Genomic DNA, 22,997 nt, shown 5'->3' on the forward strand with positions numbered 1-22,997 from the left:
GGCGTGGCTCAGTGGTTGAGTGCCAACCTATGAACCAGGAGGTCACAGTTCGATTCCTGGTCAGGGCATATGCCCAGGCTGCAGGCTCGATCCCTAGTAGAGGGTGTGCAGGGGGCAGCCGATCAATGATTCTCTCTCATTGTTGATATTTCTACCTCTTCCTTCCTCTCCGCAATCAATAAAAATATATTTTAAAAAAAGAGCAATTTCCTTTGTAAGACTATTATTTCTATTCTGTATTCTTGCTCTCTAAAATATGGTGTCCTCCACTATATATTTATTCTCACTTAAATACTTCCCTTACGGATGCAAAAGACGCTGTCTTAAGAATTTCTCCTTCAATTTTCATGTTAATGTTCCCACCAATGACCTTTTAATCATGAAATGTAGTAGCTTTTCATGAACTTAGTATGCTTGGCCATTCTGAAGCTTGATACTGCTTTACTCTTATTATTTCCCTTCTTTCTTCCATTCTTATTGCCAAGCATTTTCCTTTGCATCCCCAATGTGGGATGATTTAAGAGCCAGTCTTCCCCCTGATTCTCTTTTAATAGGAGGTATGACCTTGACAGGGCCATCTGACCTAGCCTACTAGGTCCCATGACTTCTAGAACAGTTCTCTCTTTTGGCCTTCCTCAATCTATCAATCACACCATCATTGTAGGCACCAGGCCTTTCTCACCAGGTCTGGGTTTTTGTAGTAGCCTGTCTTTAGTTTTTCTATTTCTGTATACCAGGGTGAAAAAGCATTTCTGTAATAGGCCTGATAGTACATGTTCTAAGCTTTTGCAGGCCACATGATGGTGTTTGTTACAACTATTTAACTCCGCTCTTGCCGCACAGCCACAGTATGCAAACACATGAGCATAGCTGTGTTCCAATATAACTTTATTTACAAAATAGGTAGCAGGCCAAATCATGCTTCTTTCTCATCATAATATTGTAATATCACTCTTTTGATATAAACAAAATCTTTTAATGTCCCCACTTTCACTGTCTATAGGATAATGTCTCAAATGCTTAGAGACATCAGTTAGACATCTCCAAACTGACCTTGGACTATCTGGCAACACAAACTCTTTTTCCCTGAACACATCTCACACACATTCCTGATTTCCTTCCATACTCTCCACTCACTCTATTTACACCCAGTATGTGACTCACTACTACCACTTACATCCCAGCTTAGAAGCTTCTTGGATAATAGCCACTGATTCTTTCTACTTGAAACTTGTGGTGGGACTAGCTTTTTGGTGCTTTTTATCTTTTTCTATATTTACATTATTTTCCCATCTGGAAAATAGAAGATTTGAGAATAAAGACTATATTTTTATAGTCTTGCATCATGTATTTGAACCAAGCTCAAGGTTATTAGAGGCTGAGGATCAAGTATAAAGTTGTTGAATAAATGCGTAGGAAAAGTTCCTTGAAGAGTAAGAATTATCTCCTAAGTGAAACTTGCCCTGTAATTAACTGGCAGCTAAGCTTTTTCCTCCAGTGCAAGGGAAGATATATAAGACTCCCTTTATCTCAGCTAAATTTAACTTCTTTTTCTTTCCTATAAACTTTCTTAATCTCCCACTTTTCTGGACTCAAGCTAGCCCAGCAGTCTCTTTCTCTCATGCTAACATATCCAAAGTTGATGATCCTGTCAAGCTATTGCTATTTCCTTCAAAAAGACTTCTCCGAGTCTCCTAAGTAAAAAGTTCTTTTGATTAAATATAATGTGAGTATAGCTGAATAAAAATGTAAACATGGTATTGATAGTTTTCTATATATAGAACTATACTATTATTTTTCAAAATACTTATATCCTATCAATGGTACTTACTAACTGATAATATATAGCTGTCATCTAGACGTATCAATCTAAAAAAATATATTGGGAATTTCACATAATATTTCTTACTTGATTGCCCTATCACAAAGAGTTTACTGTCAGGTGTTGATAGTCTCCCATTTTCTTATCTATGATTAAAGGAGAAAATGAAAAGTGAATATGCTAATATAACACTAGGGCTAAAAATTTGAAGAAAATGTTGAGAATCACTGCTCTGTTTGCTCTTAAGGAATGACATTATTATAATATTAGAAAGTACATATGGGTGTATGGAACTAAATTTTTAAAAATAATTGTGAAACTTGGAAATTATGTTATAAATAATTCAATGGAGCCAAACTTCAATGGAATCAACTTATGCTCCCACAAATCTCACAAATATAACTTATTGGGAAAAAAATCATAATATTTGAGCTATTACAATTGAGGCAGCCTTTTCTTAACCTTGCTTGTATCTTAGGTGTGCCAGTCATCAAATACAGAACAGAAGAACATAATCAAATTAGATTAATTAGTAGATTAAAAAGCACATCTCCAAACAGAATGACAGCTTGCATAACTGCGAATAGCATTTCGTGGATTGCAAAGGGTCCAACACTGCATGAACTCTTCGGGAGAGAAAATAGAGAAAAAGGGTTAATTGCACAGTCATGCAGTAAAGTTAGGTTTCCAACAAATATTGAACCAACTTACTCTCTATTGAGAGTTCCAACACAGGGGACAGCATGCAAAAAGAAAAAAAGAAAAAAAAAGAAAAACACACAAATTAGTCGCCATCAATGCAAAGTTCCTGTATGGAAGAAAAACACTTAGAAAATAAAAGTGACAAATGTTTTTCAGTTGTATGATAAACTCAAAATAGTTTTCAAAACAAGAGTTCAATGAGTAGTATGGAAAAAGAGCATGTGATTTTCCTGTCTCTCTCTCTCATCTCCTTACCAAGGAAATTAAAAACAAAAAATCCCCTTTTATTCCCAGACCCTATATCCTTGAGGCTCAACTTCTGGAAAGAATCTAAGACTAACAGACACCTGCCCCCACTTATGGACAATGCCAACATTTGCTCCCAAAGCATGGCATCCAGAATTTTTCTTTATTTTTTCCTCCTCAGAAGCAACAGATTTACAAACTATTTCTGTGAAGGCTTGGAACAATTACTATTGTTTGGAAGTAAAAATTAAGTGTTTATACCACAACTTTTAATTTTTCCCAGGTAAGATGAGTGTCATGGTCTCCTGATCCTAGGACCACAGGCAGCTCAGTACCTAGAACACTCTCTAGGAGACCAGATGTGACCTTCCAGGGCGCTCAACTGTGTCCCATTTTAGTAGTCCCAGGCTGAATTCCTACCCTCGCTGTTCAAGACTCAGGAGCGTGACTTCAAGAGGTAGAAAGGACCACACAGATCATAAAATGCCAACTGAAAACAAGCACCTCAGTGAAGGTGGCTCTTTTTAACTAGTTCCCTCAGAGATAAAGGCTAGAACATAGAATAGCTTTTGGCATGACACTCCTTACACTTGAGGGGAAAATGGGTCTAGAACAGTCAAAATAAAAATCATCCCTGAACTCCTTAATTTCAAACATATTAAATTGAAATTTAGTTTTTAAAAACTTATATTGTGCTTGCTGTGTTCTAAGGGCTTTATAGATATAATTCACTTAATCATTGTCCCAATTATATGAGGTGGGAATTACTATTAACTCTATTTTACAGACTAGAGGCCCAGTGCACAAATTTGTGCACGGGTGGGGTCTGGCTGGCCCACTCCGAAAGGGGCTGATTGAGTGGGCCAGCTGGAGGAGGGGCCTCAGGCAGTTGGCTGGCCAGCCCCGCCCCCGATTGGGGTGGGAGTGGGGGGTCATTGGGGGTGGGGCCAGTTGGGAGGAGGGGCGACGGGCGGTTGGCCAGCTGGCCCTGCCTCCTGGTCGAGGGGAAAATTTGCACATTAGGCTTTTTTATATAGGATTAGGAAACCAAGGCACACACTGCTATTAAGTGTTGGAGGTCAAATTTGAACCCAAGCAATCTAACTCCACTATACATACTTGTTATCACTGTGTGTACTGCTTCTTTTATACAATTATTAAGGGGCTTTAAATTATACATTTGTAACTTTATGGTCTAAATTACTGTAACACATGTATTGTGGATCCCTTACTTCCATACTGGTATCTGAAGTAAAAAAAAAAAAAAAAAAAAAAAAAAGTTTATTTATCAAGTTATAGACATCAAATATTTTTAGCTTGCAAACTCTATTTACCAAATACCTGGCACATTACTTCTGTCCCAGGAAAGAAATCCAGCATCTATTTCAACTGTATTCAGAAAGAGCTCTTTTCTAACCCTTCCTTTCTGGGATGTCTGCACTGTACACTGGAGTTTGCCTGACATTTTAGTTGGTCTCATATCTTTACCCTATATATATCAAAGGAAAACATTCTGGGGGAGGGGGGCTAGAGCGGGTGACAAAGGAATGAAAGAAGATGGGACTTTCATGGATGCTCATAATTTGATTTTCTAATAATCCCCTTTCTGCTGGAGGCAGCAGGTTGTCTGCCATGTTGGGGAAGAGGACAACTTTCAGTTATCATGGAAGCCAGCTACTATCCAGAAGCTATTAGCATAGAGACTGATATGCTGACTTCAACCTAGAACATGGGAAAACACACCTAATCATGCTCGTGGTGTGAGGTATCTCCCCAACACTAGGGCCCATTCTGGGGGCAAGGCTTCAGATGGTTTCTGCCCTGTGACCTTGCAGAGAAGTGATTCCAATTCAGTGTAAAGAGTTAACCCAGGGAGAAACCAAGATGGCGGCATAGGTAAACACCTAAACTGCTGCCTTGCACAACAATTTCAAAACTACAACTAAAAGACAAAATGTCTATCACCCAGAACCACGGGAAAGCTGGCTGAGTGTAAGTTCTACAACTAGAAGGAAAGAGAAAAGAGCAGTGAGACGTGCACAAGCGCTGAAAAGCTGAGGTACGGAGGCGCAGGAATCGGGCTGGCAGCGGGCGACTGGGTGCGCTGCTTTTTTCAACCCGAAGGGAGACAAGCTCCCGATTACTCTGAACTCCAGTTTCTGGGGAGACGCTAGGGACCCAAACTCCTACGGGGAGAAGCTGGACTGTCTGCCATCGGGTCGGAAAGTGAGGGTGACTTTCTTGCAGAGGTACGCCCAGCAATCATTGTTTACTGTGCTGGGGTGCAGGGCATGGGGACTTGGAAAAGCAGAAACGCAGAGACGGATGACTGGCAGCCATTGCTGTTTGCCACGCCCTACCCTAGTGACTCCCTGAGACCCTGCCCCACACAATCTACAAACCCACCCAAGCTCCACACAGCGGCTTTTGCATATAAATGGCCTGCCCTATCGCAGCTTAATCTAACAAACTGCAGCTCTGGTCAGACAGCTCCAAAACCTCCAAACCCCAAGCAAATAGGAGAAAACTGTAGTTCTCACTGTAGCTCCTGCTGGGTAGCTGACCTGCACCCCACTGGAGATCCAGAAGCTAGTGTATCTAGTGGTCAGTGTGAGATGACACCAGATTTCAACTACTCACATCCATAAGTGACACATTCAAGAGGCAGACTCAGTGAGCACCAAAGCCCCACTGAAACAAGTCCTGCCCCATAAGTGTGTCTCCAGCACAGCAGTTCTTCCATTATAGACACAGTGGGTCCTCACAGCCAATTGGCCTGGAGGTCAATTCCTCCCAGTGACACCAACAACAATCAAGACTTAACTACAACAAGGCTGTACACACAGTCCACAAAGGGGTGCACCAAGAGTGTCCACCTCAGGTAATTGGGAGGCCGACCCACTGGCCCATATAGGACACCTAGCACACAAAGCCACCCTACCAACTCAGGGAAGCAGCGAAAATGTGGAGACAAAGAAACAGATCACAAACGAAATGAATGGAGGAAAGCAAACGACTGGATATAGAGTTCAAAACCACGGTTATAAGGTTTTTCAAGAATTTTCTAGAAAAGGCCGATAAATTTAGCGAGACCCTTGAAGATATGAAAAAGGACCAACTAGAAATTAAACATACACTGACTGAAATAAAAAATATTATACAGAGACCCAACAGCAGACTAGAGGAACGCAAGAATCAAGTCAAAGATTTGAAATACAAAGAAGCAAAAAACACTCAACCAGGAAAGCAAAAAGAAAAAATAATCCAAAAATTTGAAGATAGTGTAAGAAGCCTCTGGGACAACTTCAAGCGTACCAACATCAGAATTATGTGGGTGCCAGAAAAAGAGAGAGAGCAAGATACTGAAAACCTATTTGAAGAAATAATGACTGAAAACTTCCCCCACTTGGTGAAAGAAATAGACTTATAACTCCAAGAAGCGCACAGAACACCAAACAAAAGGAATCCAAAGAGGACCACACCAAGACACATCATAATGCCCTAACCGGTTTGACTCAGTGGATAGAGCATTGGCCTGCGGACTGAAGGGTCCCAGGTTCGATTCCGGTCAAGGGCATGTACCTTGGTTGCGGGCACATCCCCAGTAGGAGGTGTGCAGGAGGCAGCTGATCGATGTTTCTCTCCCATTGATGTTTCTAACTCTCTATTCCTCTCCCTTCCTCTCTGTAAAAAGTCAATAAAATATATTTAAAAAAAAAAAAAAAAAAAGACACATCATAATTAAAATGCCAAGGGCAAAAGACAAAGGGAGAATATTAAAAACAGCAAGAGAAAAAAACAGTTAATTACCTACAAGGGAGCACCCATACGATTGTCAGCTGATTTCTCAACAAGAAACTATGCAGGCCAGATGGGAGTGGCAAGAAATATTCAAAGTGATGAATAGCAAGAACCTACAACCAAGATTACTCTACCCAGCAACATTATCATTCAGAATTGAAGGGCAGATAAAGAGCTTCAAAGATAAGAAAAAGCTAAAGGAGTTCATCACCACCAAACCAGTATTATATGAAATGCTGAAAGGTATTCTTTAAGAAGAGGAAGAAGAAAAAAAAGGTAAAGATAAAATTATGAACAACAAATACATATCTATCAACAAGTGAATCTAAAAATCAAGTGAATTAAAAATCTGAGGAACAGAATAAACTGGTGAATATAATAGAATCAGGGGCATAGAATGCGAGTGGATTGATAATTCTCAGGGGAAAGGGGTGTGGGGGGTATGGGAAGAGACTGGACAAAAATCATACACCTATGGATGAGGACAGTGGGGGGGGGGAGGTAAGGGCAGAGAGTGAGGTGGGAACCGGGTGGAGGGGAGCTGTGGGGGGGGGGGGGGAAAGGAGAAACAATTGTAATAATCTGAACAATAAAGATTTATTAAATTAAAAAAAAAAAGTTAACCCAACCCAGGCTTGAAAAAGTGTCCCTGATAGCATACTTAAAGTTATAGGGAAAAGTGCTGGCACATGTGGGGAAATGAACAATTCAGGCGGGCTGAGATGAAGAAGCAATAACAAGCCAAAATGATAGGCTTTGTTCGAACATTTTCTTGAGTAGTCATTGAAGTGCTGTAAGCTAGTAGAGAAGATTTACCTACCTTTTAGAAAGTATGCTAAATAAGGCAGTGTGGAGAATTCAGGGATAAAAGGTGGGGAGGAGGTACAACAGGCAAAAGATGATGGTGTCCTGAATTAGCAGTGGGAACAGGTAATTATTTATTTATTTATTTTTAAGAATATATTTTATTGATTTTTTTACAGAGAATTATTTAAACGATTGAATCAATTAAGATTGAGTGAAGCCCGGATGGCATCGTGGTTGAGCATCGACCTATGAATCAAGAGGTCATGGTTCAATTCCCGGTCAGGGCATGTGCCCAGGTTGTGGGCTCGATCCCCATTGTGGGTGTGAAGGAGGTAGCCGACCAATGATTCTCTCTTATCATTGATGTTTCTATAGTGGTTTCATCGTATGAGATAAACCAGTGCATGAGAAAGAATAGTTTTGAAGCTGAAGATGACCTGTAGTCATGTGACTAAAAGTACATGAGGAAAAACAGGGGCTTTAAGGACATGTTTGAGAGTCATTAAAATTAAGCAGGTAATTTATTCTTCAGAGAAGGTATGAAGTTGAAAGAAGAGGGCCTAGGACAGGACTCTAAGCCAACATTAACATTACTAAAACAAGCAGAGAGATAGGTGTCTGCAAATAAGAGCAGAAGAAATGGTGTGAAAGAGACTAAGTCAGGCACAACCGAAGGGGAAAACCAGACTCTTCCTCCTCTCCCACAGCACAATCCTTAAAATGACAGAAAGAACACGTTGAATAAACAAAAAGGGATGGCAATCAACAATCTGAAATTTATGAGAAATTCCTGACCACACTAATGAGACCATATTATCAAGACACTTGATACACATTGTATTTATGTAGTCAAACAACAACTTCAAAGTAAGCCCTCCTTCCATTTCAATTGCAAGAAAGGTAGGAAGAATGGGTTGATGTGTAGTTAAGTTTGCTGTTTTAGAGTTAGGAAATGGAGTAAGAGGCCAGGACATCTACTTGGGGCATGAGATGGGTAGGGAGGTGAACAGGGCTTGATTTTTGAGGACAGACTATTTGACACGGTCTCCACGGCGGACAGAAGAGAAAGATGAGAGGAAGAGAATTACCAGGCAGCCCTGAATACTTAGACAAAAATCACAGATCAGAAATGGAGAATGGCTGGAATATATAGGAATGCACAGGGATGGTTTCACCCAGCAGGGGCCAGAGTATATCGTTCCAACCTTCAATCAGTAGCATGAGCCTCTCCAGTAAAAGGTCTTTAAAAAAAAAAAAAAAATTGGCCCTAGCTGGTTTGGCTCAGTGGATAGAGCGTTGGCCTGTGGACCAAAGGGTCCTGGGTTCAGTTCTGGTCAAGGGCACATACCTTGGTTGCAGGCTCCTCCTCAGGCCCAAAGCCTGGTCAGGACTCATGCAGGAGGCAACCAATGGATGTGTTTCTCTCACATCGATGTTTCTGTCTTTCCTTCTCTCTTCCACTCTCCCTAAAATTCAATGAAAAAATATCCTCAGGTGAGGATTTAAAAAAAAACTGATTTGAGAGAGGGAGTAGGAGGGGACATTGGTTTGTTGTTCCACTTATTTATGCATTCATCACTGGTTGATTCTTGTACTAGTATGTGAACTGATCAGGGATCCAACCCCCAACTTTGGCATAAAGGGTCGATGCTCTAACTAACTTTGCTACCCAGCCAGGACTTAAAGGGTCTTAACTATATGTTTCTATTTTAGTGTCAGTAACTTAAGAGTTGATACAGAACAAGAGCCAGCAAACTACAGTCTGTAAAAGAATGGTTTATATTGAAAAAAATTTTTAAGTCAACAGGCCAGTTAGTGACACATGAAAATTATATGAGAACTAAAATGTCAACATTCATAAAGTTTTATTGCAAGCCAGCCATCTTCATTTATTTATACATTGTTTATGGATGCCTTCATGCTATTAATGGCAGAGTTGAATAGTTATGACAGAGATAATTTTGGCCCACAAAGCCTTATTTACTATCTGGCCCTTTATAGACTCTTGATAAAGAACTAAACTGTATTTGAAAGAAAAGTATAAAAAACAGTTGCTTGATACGGAAGGTTGCAGCTGTTGACACTTTATAAAGGTACGTTTTAAAAAGGGGTGGGGAGCCCTAACCGGTTTGGCTCAGTGGATAGAGCGTTAGCCTGCGGACTGAAGGGTCCCAGGTTCGATTCCGGTCAAGGGCATGTACCTGGGTTGCGGGCACATCCCCAGTGGGGGGTGTGCAGGAGGCAGCTGATCGATGTCTCTCTCTCATCGATGTTTCTAACTCTCTATCCCTCTCCCTTCCTCTCTGTAAAAAATCAATAAAAATATATTAAAACAAAACAAAACAAAAAAAACGTTGGGCCATATTCCAGCTTTTAAAAAGGGGTGGGGAAATATCTGCTATTTTAATAATAGGAGGATATAATGCTAAAGCTTGAAATCAAACCTTTAAACTCAGGATACAGTGATACTAGAGGCCTGGTGCACAAAATTATGCACGGGGGTGTGTGGGGGGGAAGGTGTGTCCCTCAGCCCAGCCTGCACCCTCTCCAATCTGGGATCCCTCTCACAATCCAGGGTTGCTGGCTCCCAACCGCTCACCTGCCTGCCTGCCTAATTGCCCCTAACCACTTTTGCCTGCCAGCCTGATCACCCTCTAACCACTCCTCTGCCAGCCTGATCGATGCCTAACTGCTCCCCTGCCAGCCTGGTCACCCCTAACTGCCCTCCCCTGCCAGCCTGATTGCCCCTAACTGCCCTCCCCTGCTGGCCTTGTCCCTCCCCCTCAACTGCCCTCCCCTGCAGGCCTTGTCCCTCCCAACTGCCCTTTCCTGCAGGCCTGATCACCTCTAATTGCCCTCCCCTGCAGGCCTGGTCACCCCTAACTGCCCTCCCCTGCCAGCCCGGTCACCCCCAACTCCCCTCCCCTGCAGACCTGGGTCCCCCCCAACTGCCTTCCCCTGCAGGTCTGGTCTCCCCCAACTGCCCTCCTCTGCAGGCCTGATCGCCCGAAGTGCCCTCCCTTGCAGGCCTGGTCCCTCCCAATTGCCCTCCCTTGCTGGCCTGATCGCCCACAACTGCCCTCCCCTGCTGGCCATCTTGTATCCACATGGGGGCAGCCATCTTTGACCACATGGGGGCGGCCATCTTGTGTGTGTTGGAATGACGGTCAATTTGCATATTACCTCTTTATTAACTAATTAGTTAAGATAGCCTGTTTATCCTAGTAAATTACATTACTGGCAGAGCTTCTCTTGGACAATCACCAAAAACAAGTTAAACAAAAATCTTCCAAGTACATCTGTCTTCACTGAACTAACTAAAACAACAAAAAATCAAACCAGACAAACAAAGCTAGATGGGTCACTAAGAACTGTTAAAAAAATTCTATGAGGAAAAACTAAAAAGTCCCCTTTCTGACAATTCTAGGGAGGGCTGTAGCTGGTTCTCCATATCTACTAAGGGAGGCCAAATAGTTCCTTTACCAGCATCAAACTCAGCTTTCTTATTTTATTTCCAAGAGACTCTTAAAAAGTGTTTCTCCTTACTTCATGTAAATTGTAGCATCCAACTAAACAATAGTATTGTCTTAACAGACAATCAAAAATTGTGACTTCAAGAAATAAACCAGGCTCAGTCTTCTACCTTCCAGGAGGAATCAATTATTAAAGATGTTTTAAAACTTTTCATTTTAAAGTTGTACAGATTATTAATTAAAATATCTTTTTAGAAAACAAGTCCACACAGATCATAACTGTCTTGTTCTTTGGCTTGTATTGCCAACAAAGTACATCAACAGTTAATTTGTTCAGAATTTATAAAAAATTTTGCATTAAGGCAAGTCCTACAGCTGTAAATAGTGGTACCAATGTCAGTATAAAATTGTACAGTTACCTACCTACAGTTTGAGAGTTATAAATTTTTAAAGTTTTATTAAATAAACTGCTTTAATCTTTGTCTTTAATAAGATTTTTACATTCTTGGATAAAATAAATATACCTTCTGATAGAAGATAATATTTTAAAACTACTATTTTAAAATATTTGTAATTTATTAGCTGGATTTTAAATTGGGATTTTAATATTTTTAACTGGTGTTGTTAAGAAATGAAAAGATCAGAGATAGAAAAAAAAGAGAAAATGATATGTGCAACAATAAAATGAAAAAAACACACAGTAAAGTGAAATTCATTAATATTTTTCTTATAATTTCCTTTCCACATCTCCCTCTCATCTGGGTTAGAAATGCTCATGTAGATACCTGGTGTCTGTCCTAAAGGAAGATACATAATAAAGTTTCACCATTGTCAAATACACTGCTGAAAACAAAATAAATGAATACATTTTATAATAGTACTGTTCATCAAAATAAAGCAAAATTTCACAGTACATATGCAGATTATGTTGAAGTACTTAATCAAATATGTTTTAATCGACACTAAAAACTGAACAACATTCTTAAATTTTCATGGACTATTTCAATATACAAATTGCCTCTTTCAGATTACTATCGAACTATGGCTAAAGCCATATTTTGTGTTATTTAATAAAATTCTTTTCTACAAAACTGTTCTTTTAAGATAGTATATGTTTACATTAATGTTGTAATAATCACAGAAGAAAACTGCAAAAAAAGTTACAAACTTACCCCAATTATTTCCTTTATAAATAGTGGAATGTTTTTAAATACAAATACATACACTCATTCTGACTAATTTATAAGAGTCCTGCTTGTTAAAATTCCCTTCAGTTTGTAGTCTTAGACAATCACTCTTCCAAGAAGCTTAATGATTACCAGAGAGCAACTTCTAAATTATGTATGATATGAAACAATTTCAATTGTATTTGAAAAGATTATTACAATTCTAGGGAAATAATAAAAATGGCTTTTTGGTTTCTTTTGGTTATTATTTTATTTCTTTTTTGGGCAATATACAAATGATACCTACAGGAGTAAATAATCTTAAATACTAAAACATACCTTGCCATGAGGATCAGCAAACATTCTTGTGAAAATTTCACATAGTCTTTTCAGTTCAACTCGACTGTCAAAATAATAAAGTGGCTAATTGATATCTTGTTGTAGGAAGAAGTCACTTAAAAGTAACCTTACATATAATTGGGCTTAAAAAAAAAATAAGCCCTCAAAACTAAGGAATTTGTAGGATTTACTTGTTAGAGCTAAATATAAATTTATCAAATACAACAATAATTCTGTTGCAACCCACTTTATTGTAAAAGCTGAAAGTTATACAAGAATAGAACTGTATTTTATTAATGTAGCATGACAGGAAAAACTGAACAAATGTCATTCCAAGAATCTTATCCTTTTAAATGCAAACATGTTTTCTTAAATTCTGTCATTTCATGGCTAAAATCTTTCTCAACTATGCCATTTAAGATGATATACTGAACCTAGTATTACCCTAATTCTGATGGGACTGGGGACAATATTACAATGATTTATTGCAGTGACTCGTGAAGTAAGATATGCAAACATTAAACTATATTAGATAGTACATAGAAAAATTTTCATTTTAAATTATATAGTGCTAATACTTCCTAAAGCTAATAAAACCCCGATTTTAGGTATCAAGTCAGAAAGTAACCTTTTATTATCCACCACACTCAAACTTACAAATTATCTGAAACTAGGCTCTTAAAGGGGAAGTCTATAGAGGTTTAAAACATTACACAGATAAAAGCAAAGAATTCAGGGGGAAAAGCAAGCAAAAGCTATCAGGAAAATAAACAAAACCAAAAAAAAACCCACCACAAACTAAAAACCCATATAAACTTCTCTCCTTAAAAAAATTCATTCCAATTCCATTTCATATTACTCTAAGATTCACATATTACACAAACACTAAGAATATACCTTAATTTTCAAGTGAACATAAATTCTTTCCTCTCACTAAAATTCAGGAATGAATTTTAATAAACCAGTCAGCTTTAATATTATGTGCATCTGATTTATTTTAATTTTAAAAATTAGTAACATTTTTCATTTAACATCTATTTGTGAATAAAAAGTTTCCTTTTAAAATATTTTTTGCCCTGGCCGGTGTGGCTTAGTTGGTTGGGCATCAACCTGTGCACTGAAAGGTTCCTGGTTTGATTCCCAGTCAGGGCACGTGCCTGGTTGCAGGCTCAACCTCTGGCAGGGGGCAGGAGGAAGGCAGACAACTGATGTTTCATTCTCACATCAATGTTTCTCTCTCTCACCCTCTCCCTTCCTCTATCTAAAATCAACTTTAAAAATCTTTTTTAAAAAATTTCTTTAGCCCGGCCAGTGTGGCTCAATGATTGCACGTTGCCCTATGAACCAGGAGGTCATGGTTCAATTCCAGGTCAGGGCACATGCCTGGGTTGCAGGCTGAATCCCCAATGCAGAATGTGCAGGAGGCAGCTGATCAATGAATCTTTTTCATCATTGATGTTTCTATCTCTCTCTCCCTCTCCCTTCGTCTCTGAAATCAAGAAAAAAAAATATTTTTTTTTTAATAAAAATTTTTTAAATTGATTTCAGAGAGGAAGGGAGAGGGAGACAGAAACATCAATGATAAGAGAGAATCATTGATTGGCTGCCTCCTGCAGGCCCCCTACTGGAGATCGAGCCCGCAACCCAGGCATGTGCCTTTGACCGGAATCGAACCCGGAACCTTTCAGTGTGCAGGCCGATGCTCTATCCACTGAACCAAACCGGCTAGGGCAGAAAAACAAATATTTTTTAAAAATGTATTTTATTGATTTTTTACAGAGAGGAAGGGAGATGGAGAGAGTTAGAAACATCGATGAGAGAGAAACATCAATCAGCTGCCTCCTGCACACCCCCCACTGGGGATGTGCCCGCAACCAAGGTACATGCCCTTGACCGTAATTGAACCTGGGACCCTTCAGTCCACAGGCTGATGCTCTATCCACTGAGCCAAACCGGTTACGGCAGAAAAAAATATTTAAAAAAAAAAATGTTTCTTTAAGTAGAATAAGAGAATTTTAAAATTTCTTAGTATAATAGTACAGATCATGCGAAAGGACTTAAGATTGGGAAAATATTTTAATACTACCTTCTAAATTCAGAACAAGTCTGTTCCTATACCAGTATCTCTAAAGTGGTATAGAAACCAAAGTCAAGTCAAAAAGTGCTAAATAGGACAACTATTTTAAGGCAACACAACTCACCTCAGTGTTCTCTGATTTTTTAGTAAGTTCTGCAAACCCAGAAGGCCTTCTTTCCTTTCTGACCAGTTGGAACTAGCACACCTATTGAGGACTTCTGCCACATCTTCGGTCTGCCTCATATACGTAGGAATACTACCATTTCGAGAACTGTAGGAGCGTTCTGAACAAGCACTAGATGCATCGCTGTTGGCATCATCATCTGAATGCATTCCATATGACTCATATCTTCTTCGAGCAGGTTTTTTCTGTTATATACATAAAGATTCTTATTAGGGGTAGCTAAAAGAACACTGGCATTTCACAATTTCCACTGATACAAAAGGACTGGTTTTTGTTTTAAAATCAGTACAAAGCATGCTGCTAAATATTTTAATAATATAATGTCAATATTTAGTTTTTCTTCAAAAAACATGTTTTAGGATTTAGTAGAAGATGAAATATTCTTTATGGGAAGTGGTAGAAGCAGAATAACACTATCAAAGTTCAGATATGTAAGTGGAAAGTGATAAAAAATGTGGGTTTTCCTTCTTTCTTCTTTTCTTGGAAAACCAAGGACTACCAAATTATAAATGAGCAGAAACTGTACTGGAAATCTGAGTTGGTAAGAAGAAAATATTACCTTTTTAAAGGATGAGAATGGATTAGGAAATGGACAATGGATTAAAAAAAAAACTCAGGTAAAGTTCTATTTTTCCTGTCTACATCTCTTTCCTCTCTACTCTCCTTTTAACTCCACTATCATTTCTCTTCCACTCCTTCTTCCCTTATACCCAACTCTCATGTCACCTTGAGAAGTAAAATACAAAAAATGATGAGAACCAGTTTCACTTACTATTATTTATAGTAGGTGAGCTCCTTGAGGGTCCTCTTAAGTTTTCCCCAATGTGTCTATACCATCTATTTGAATAAATATGAGAAAGTATATAGATTCCTTTACATGTTTATTATTTAATACTAGAGGCCCGATGCACGAAATTCGTGCAAGAGTAGGCCTTCCTTCCCCTGGCTGACGGCACTGGCTTCCCTCTGGCACCCAGAACCTGGGCTTTCCTTGCAGCCCCAGCTTCATTCTGGAAGGTCTTCTGGTTTAATTAGCATATTACGCTTTTATTATTATAGATATGTAACTGCTAATTATACCTTGCATATCAAAATGAAATGAGAGAGTAAATGGATTATTTGATATTACCTTGGGAAAATTAAAAGCAAATCTTTATGTAATCTAAAATCTGTTAAATAGAATAAGTGAATTTGAAAAGTGAGAGGTGAAGACATTTCTACAAAACAGGTTAAGCACTATTATTTAAAATAGTTCCAGATGGCTATAAATTCTCCAAATTCTAAAATCTAAAAGAAATATAATTTGAATCAAATTCAAACATTATATAATGACATTTCCACCACTAAATGCCTCATATTAATTCAGAGATGCCAACTTAATTTAGAATAGCAGTAATGTGACATTTCCTGTGTCGAGCTCCAGGATTTGTTAAAGATATCAGTGTGAATCACATCATCTATTTGTATGAAGTACTCAAGCTCAAAGGATGAGAACCCCAATATCTACCTATTCTTAATCAAACATATAAAAAAAGACAGGATGTATGTCTAAAGATTTTATTCACTTGAAGTTTTTATAGTACACTATCATCTGTTAATGTGATAAAGGAAAGAAAAAGTTACGGTATCATAAGATTTCATAAAGTAGCAATGTCTATACCTTAGTCCGCATGTCTCCTAAGAGCTGAGAGCAGTAAATTTTTAAAGAGAAAAATTAAAAATAATGAAGAACATTTTGCTACACAGCACAATGAAGTAGGAATACATAATGCTCATAATCAGAAACATTATACTTTTTAATATATAGATACATAAGAACAGCTTATTAGCAGGCTATATCTTTAATCCCACCAATATCTTTTAGTCCAAAGAAAAATATGTAAGCACAAAAATATTCCCTTAACCATTTTTCCCAATTCAGGTCTTCCTATTTAGATCCTTTTGTTATTTCCAAAGTTAACTTTATTCCTATAATTTTTTCCAAGGTCCAAATTGGGCTTGGAAAGTCTTTTCCTAAAAACTGATAGTTATAACTAGAATACCTATACTATGCAAATAATGGAAATAGAATCAATTTATTGGGATTCAGCTTTTAGCCCTGGTGTTTAAATATTCCCTATATAAGCCAAACACAAAATCTCAATATCTTAGTATTGTAAGTAATATTTCAAGAAAAAACTCATTAAATTCATAAAATTTATGTGAGCAGAATTTAACTGGTAAATCATCTATTTAAAAAGAAACTAGAAAATATGAATTAAAAATCATAAATTTAAAACATCTGATTTAGTATCATCAGAACAAGATGTGATCAATATATCCAATGCCCAAGAGAACGAAGTTCCTCCTTAGTTACTTTAATTTATTTAAAAATAATCAAATGGTGGAGATAAAAGGAAAAATTAAGCACATATAGATTGTCAGAGCAGAATTACATATATTACTACACTTATTACATTACAGTGATGACAAATATTTTTTTAAACTTGTTTTTAAAAACTTTTTGGCAAAACTATATTATATCAACACTGGTTAAAATTGAGCTATAGTTTTAAAAGGTACAGTGTATTTTTTAATTTCAAAACAAAGATGAAGCCTTTTGTAGGTATTGAGATTAATGTAATTTGAAAAAGGAAGTGTCATACTGAATTGACTTAGGAAACTGGCAAAAGCCCATTATTTTCATTGTTTCAAATGATACTTCCTTCATAATTTTAAATGAGAAAAACAGCAGTGATATATGTACCGCACTCATATGAAAGTTTATCTGTACATTATGTTTTTATTATTTATTTATTTTTTAAATATATTTTTATTTATCTCAGAGAGGTAGGGAGAGGGAGAGAGAGAGAGAAACATCAATGATGAGAGAGAATCATTGATTGGCTGCCTCCTGCACGCCCTACACTGGAGATCAAGCTCGCTACCCAGGCACGTGCCCTTGACCGGAATCAAACCTGGGACCCTTCAGTCCGCAGGCTGATGCTCTATCCACCGAGCCAAACCGGCTAGGGCTGTATATTATGTTTTTAAAGCTCACTTAAATGTGTCAAGCATAAAGAGCCAGAAAGATATATTAATTAAAATGTATCTTGAAGTTGTACTTTCTATCAGCTCTGAAAATACAAATAAGTAAAAAACTAAACAAAATTCTACTCCGAACTAAAACAATCTCCAAATACTCAAGGTTAACTTAGCCTTGAAATTATATGTCCATACAGTATATATTCTAATCTGTGTGTAAAACACATCACCAGATTAGACATCAGTATTTATATTTTTGATATCCCATCAATTGCTATTGGCCATCATTTAATTTCTGACCAATTAATGAAGATCAAGAATTAATTATACTGCTTTTAACATTGCTCACATTTGATCTTCCTAGATTCAATCCACAAGAATTTTCCCACCTTCCTTCTGACCCTGTGGACTGGCTTACTCATACATTAGCTTCATAATTAGAACATCTATAAAGATAAGAAAATAAAGAAAAGTACCAAGGCATCTGCTACCGCCTCCTCCACATCAGAACCTGTGTTCAGGACTCGCATGGCACTGACAGAAGATGATAGTCGACTTGATTGGCTGATCCCATACCCTGGACCTAATTCATCAGAAGAAGGAAAACAGTTTTGAGAGAGTCATAAGTGTAACAGTGTCAGGTTAGAAATTTTAAGATCCTTAAGGGGAGGAAAAAAAAAAAAAAAACCCAATGGGGAAAGCATTTTAAAAGCAATACAATATTTTCTGGTACATATAGTTTTTGGTCAATAAAACAGTAAAGGCAATTAAAATTGCTGACAATCTGTAAAAACTAAATTTAAAGACCAGTACTTACAATACATTCACAATTAGAAGATGAAAGAAAGCAAGGCTGGCTGACTAGGAGCTTACAATTCTGTAGCATTATAATTAATCCAGCTCTCAGTCGGACCAATCTCATCCACATTGGTGAGACTAGAACAAATTTCAATCCTTAAACCAATAATGATTATTAAGTTCACTGAAGCCACACCAGGACTTTACAAGAGAAAAAACCCTCTAATTATTATCTCTTCTCCTTCAAGAGGCTGAATTCATTCTACAAGTAAGACATATCATTTGATATTTGTTAAGTACCTACTAATAAGGGCCTGACATTCTGAGGTATGTGAAGACAAACCAGATGGGTTCTCCCCCTTAACTACTTTCTATGCCATCATGCACAATTAAAACACTTCATCCACCATTTTGGTTTTTTTTTTTTTTTAATGTACAAAGATGAGGTACATAACTAATAACATAAAACAATTCTATATTTAAAAATGACATAACTTAGATTATACAAAAAAAATGTACATCTGCCAATGAAAAAAATGTTCAAATATGGTTGCCAAAGGGGGAAAAATTAGTTGGAGGAAAATAAAAATACCACAAATGATTTATTCTCCAACAAATTAAATTTAAATAAAAAACAAATTAATTTTAAAACATGAATATTATTCAATGGAAACTGAAAAGGACAAAAATCTGAGATGAATGCACAGATGAGAGTGAAAATGTACTCATCCTTCACCTGAGGCCCCATACACATCGGGGGCGTAGAGGGCACCAGTAGATCTGGAATGGTGTCTGGAGGCTGGAATAACAGGACCATACAAACCTCATCTATTACCACAGAAACAAGGAATAGTGGCAGCACTACAGTCAGGCAAGGAGAGTTAGTTAACACTGGCATTACTTTTAATAGTTAAGGATCAGAACACTGCCAAACAGGGTAACTGAACATTAGCAATTGAACATCATCCTTCACACACAACAGATCTTACACCTTAGGGGACAGACAATCCCACAAGAGACAAAAAAAGTAAGTATTCAAATGGAAGGAAATGTCAAAAGTACAAGCATGAAACAAAAAAATGAGCATTGTAGTTTAAAAAAAAAACCACTATGGTAACTAGTAATCAATAATAATCCTATCTCCTCCAATCCTAAACCCAATGAAAGTTATTACTATTCTATCTTATAAATAGGAAAGCTAAAGCATAGAGAAAGATTAATTAACCTGATCAAAGCCACACTTGTATGTGATATACCTCAGTATCTTACTCTTTCAAGGCCTAGTATCTCACACTTACCATCTTCACATTGTTTAAAAGATAACATACATCATTTATGTTAACATAAACATTTTTCATATAGTTCATAGACTGTAAGTTCTACATTCAGTAGATTATTTAAATATTAAAGTACATTTGAGCATCAAAAAAAGAACATTACAAATTTAATATTTAAAAAACCTGGAACTGTGTGAAACATCTCCATGCCCTTACAGCATGTTTCTCTAAATCTAAATTTACCATATTTAAAATTTTAGATCTTAAAATCCACAAGATCACTACAAAGTCAGTATTTTTCATACATGTAGAAACAAATAAGTCAGGAAAAAATGCATTTTGATATCTAACAAAATATATTAGTTTTATTCTAAAAGTTACTCTTCTTCAGATATATTAATTAGAGCAGTTAAAATACTTTTGTTTCATAAATCACTTTTTCCTTTGCCACAGGAACTTAATGAATAAGAAAATGATAATAAAGATTGAGGAAAGGATTAAACAGAAATACTGATACACAAAATGCTTTATTAGACCTTGAAAGATGATTCATTTATTGTTAGTAAACATACTTATGTATAGTTTTTTTAAAAAATATTTTTATTGATTTCAGAGAGGAAAGGAGAGGGAGAGAGAGATAGAAACATCAATGATGGGAGAGAATCATTAATTGGCTGCCTCCTGCACGCCCCTCACAGGGAATTGATCCCGCAACCTGGGCATGTGTCCTGACCGGGAATCGAACCAATGGCCTCTTGGTTCTTAGCTTGATGCTCAACTGCTGAGCTACACAGACTGGGCACATAATAGTTAGTTTTAATTTTACTCAATAGAAATAATTTCTTTAACGGTGAGAAAGAGTTGAACCAATATAGCAATGCCTAATGGATGAAAATCTCTGTAAAACTTTAAGTAAGTTCAGCTTTGCTCAGCTCTGATTGATTTGTGATGTTTTAGGGCCCTCACACTGGCCATGTGCTACCACTGAATAAATGGCAAGCTATGGAATCCACCTGCTAAATGGCAATATTCAAGTTACAGGCAACAAAAGGATTCACCAAATAAAATAAGGACAGCAGAATACAGGCAAATACAGCAGAAAATGGGAACAGGGGAGATAACCTCACCTCTGGGAATGCTACTCTTAAACCCTGTGTAACAAACAGGGCTTATCTGATACCTTTACTATGCAGTATCCATCTATTTATATAAAAGCCTAAGTGACCATTATGACCGAACGACTGGTCGCTATGATGTGCACTGACCACCAGGGGGCAGACACTAAATGCAGGAGCTGCTCCCTGGTGGTCAGTGAGCTCCCACAGCCAACCTCCCGCGGTCCCTCCCCCTGGCTGGCTGGCCCCCTGATAGGCCTCCATCACCGGCTAGGCCGAGAGACCCTACCTATGCATGAATTCGTGCACCAGGCCTCTAGTCTATAATAATAAAAGCATAATATGCTAATTAGACTGGACATCCTTCTGGATGACCTTCCAGACGAAGCTGGGGCTGCGAGGGAAGCCCGGGTCCCGGGTGCCTGCTGGTGGCTGGAGGAAAGCCCAGGTCCCGGGTGCCAGAGGGAAGCCGGTGCTAGCAGCTGGGGGAAGGAAGACCTACTCTTGCATGAATTTCGTGCATCGGGCCTCTAGTATGTAAATAAAAGGGCTATAAAAGTAAGTTCTTCTAAAACTATAGTACATAATTAGTAGACTTAATATCCTTAACTGAAATAGGATATTTCATTAGAATCAGGAAAACTGCTTCCTTTAATAAAATTTAAGTGACTTAAATTGTCAAATGGAAGCTTTGAGATGAATCTAGAAAATTAATGGCTAGACAACATATCTCTTAAAAACAGACATTAACAATGCTTATTTTATTTTAGTTATTTATTTATTGTGTTAATCCTCACCTGAGGATATTTTTTCCATTGACTTTTAGAGAGAGTAGAAGGGAGGGAGAGAGGACAGTATGGAGGGAGGGAACGAAAAAGGAGGGAGGGAAGAAAGGAGGGAAAGGCAGGGAGAGTGGAACACTGATGTGAGAGACACATCAATTGGTTGCCTCCTACATGCAACCCATCTGTGAACCTGCAACCTAAATACATGTCCTTGCCCAGGAATTGAACCCACTACCCTTTGGTGTATGGGCCAATGCTCTAACCATAGTTCATACAAGGGCGGGGCAACAATGTTTTTTTTTTTAATTAATTAATTAATTGTTGGTTGTAAATTTCCTTTACTCTCTATTATACAGATTTTAAAAGTATAGACACACATTTTTCTTCTTATCTTGTGTTTCCTAATAATTCTGTAGTATTATCATTATACAAATGCAGGTGTTAGACCATTAAAAAAATCTAAGATCCTAGAGCCTAACAGAACTATTTCTAGGTGAGCAATTAGAGCCTCAGGGAAAGAGGTGCAGGAGCAGCAACAGTGGTGGCAGGTACTGCTCTGAGGGTTTTTCATACATTCTCTCATTTACAGCATTTTATAAACAATCCTGAGTACACGCTACTAATTATTCTAGTTTTACAGATGAGGACACCCAGGTATAGAAAAGTTACAGAGCTGGGTAAGAACTTAGGCCATCTGGCCCTAGAATATATGCTCTTAACCCTATACCCACTCTATTTCCTTCAATTCTTGAAGGTGGCATGCTTATTTTATACAAATGTATAATTTATTTTACCTCTTAATGTATGTGTGTACATATGTGCACACACACAGATACTCCACAGACTAAAACTATTGTATATGAATTAAAAAGATCTCTGGCAATATACAGAAAGGGACTCTTTGGTACCTGGGACACTTGGCTACACAACAAAGATTAAGGATATCCCTGTCTGTGTCCCCAGCTCAATGGGGTTTTCTAAGTCAGTAAAGGACAATCTAGTGATATATTTGAGCCAAATGACCCAGAGAACAATAAATTAATCTCTAGAAATTCTATACTAACATGTCTGTCAAAGGAAATAATTCCAATAGACAGTAAGACCTATGTCCTACGTAAGTGTCACAAAGTCTGAAGAGCAACTCTCCAAGTATTAGTTACCTAAACTTTATAAAATTAAAAGAAAAATCTGAAATGGCTACATGTATGTGCATATAAACAAAGTACTAGTTAAAAATGTTAGAGGACCATGCAGAAATCCTAAAGTTTCAGTGAAAAATATTCTACCTTTCCATTATTCTAAAATATTAAAGGCTTAAAAAAAGCATTTAACATTTTTATAACTGAGGTAAATATAATGTTATATGGTCTTATAAACAAGA

The 22,997-nt window shown here is 37.6% G+C and overlaps 1 protein-coding gene across 50 annotated transcripts in view; it reads right to left on the minus strand.

Moving 5' to 3' along the window:
• Window positions 1–22,997, minus strand: part of CLASP2 (cytoplasmic linker associated protein 2) — a 149,307-nt gene that overhangs the window by 34,441 nt on the left and 91,869 nt on the right. For 21 of the 50 annotated variants that reach the window (XM_080673653.1, XM_080673679.1, XM_080673635.1 and 18 more), the window contains 5 exons: window positions 19,176–19,238; window positions 18,118–18,224; window positions 16,278–16,301; window positions 14,558–14,802; window positions 12,357–12,420 (listed from right to left, as the gene is read on the minus strand). In XM_080673653.1, the coding sequence (XP_080529779.1) occupies window positions 12,357–12,420; window positions 14,558–14,802; window positions 16,278–16,301; window positions 18,118–18,224; window positions 19,176–19,238 (503 nt within the window). The remainder of the gene's footprint in view (window positions 1–12,356; window positions 12,421–14,557; window positions 14,803–16,277; window positions 16,302–18,117; window positions 18,225–19,175; window positions 19,239–22,997) is intronic. The other 29 variants (XM_080673642.1, XM_080673636.1, XM_080673684.1 and 26 more) reach the window with 3 other exon arrangements.

Source organism: Plecotus auritus (genome assembly GCF_963455305.1).
Source record: "Plecotus auritus genome assembly, chromosome: 6".
Lineage (NCBI taxonomy): Eukaryota > Metazoa > Chordata > Mammalia > Chiroptera > Vespertilionidae > Plecotus > Plecotus auritus.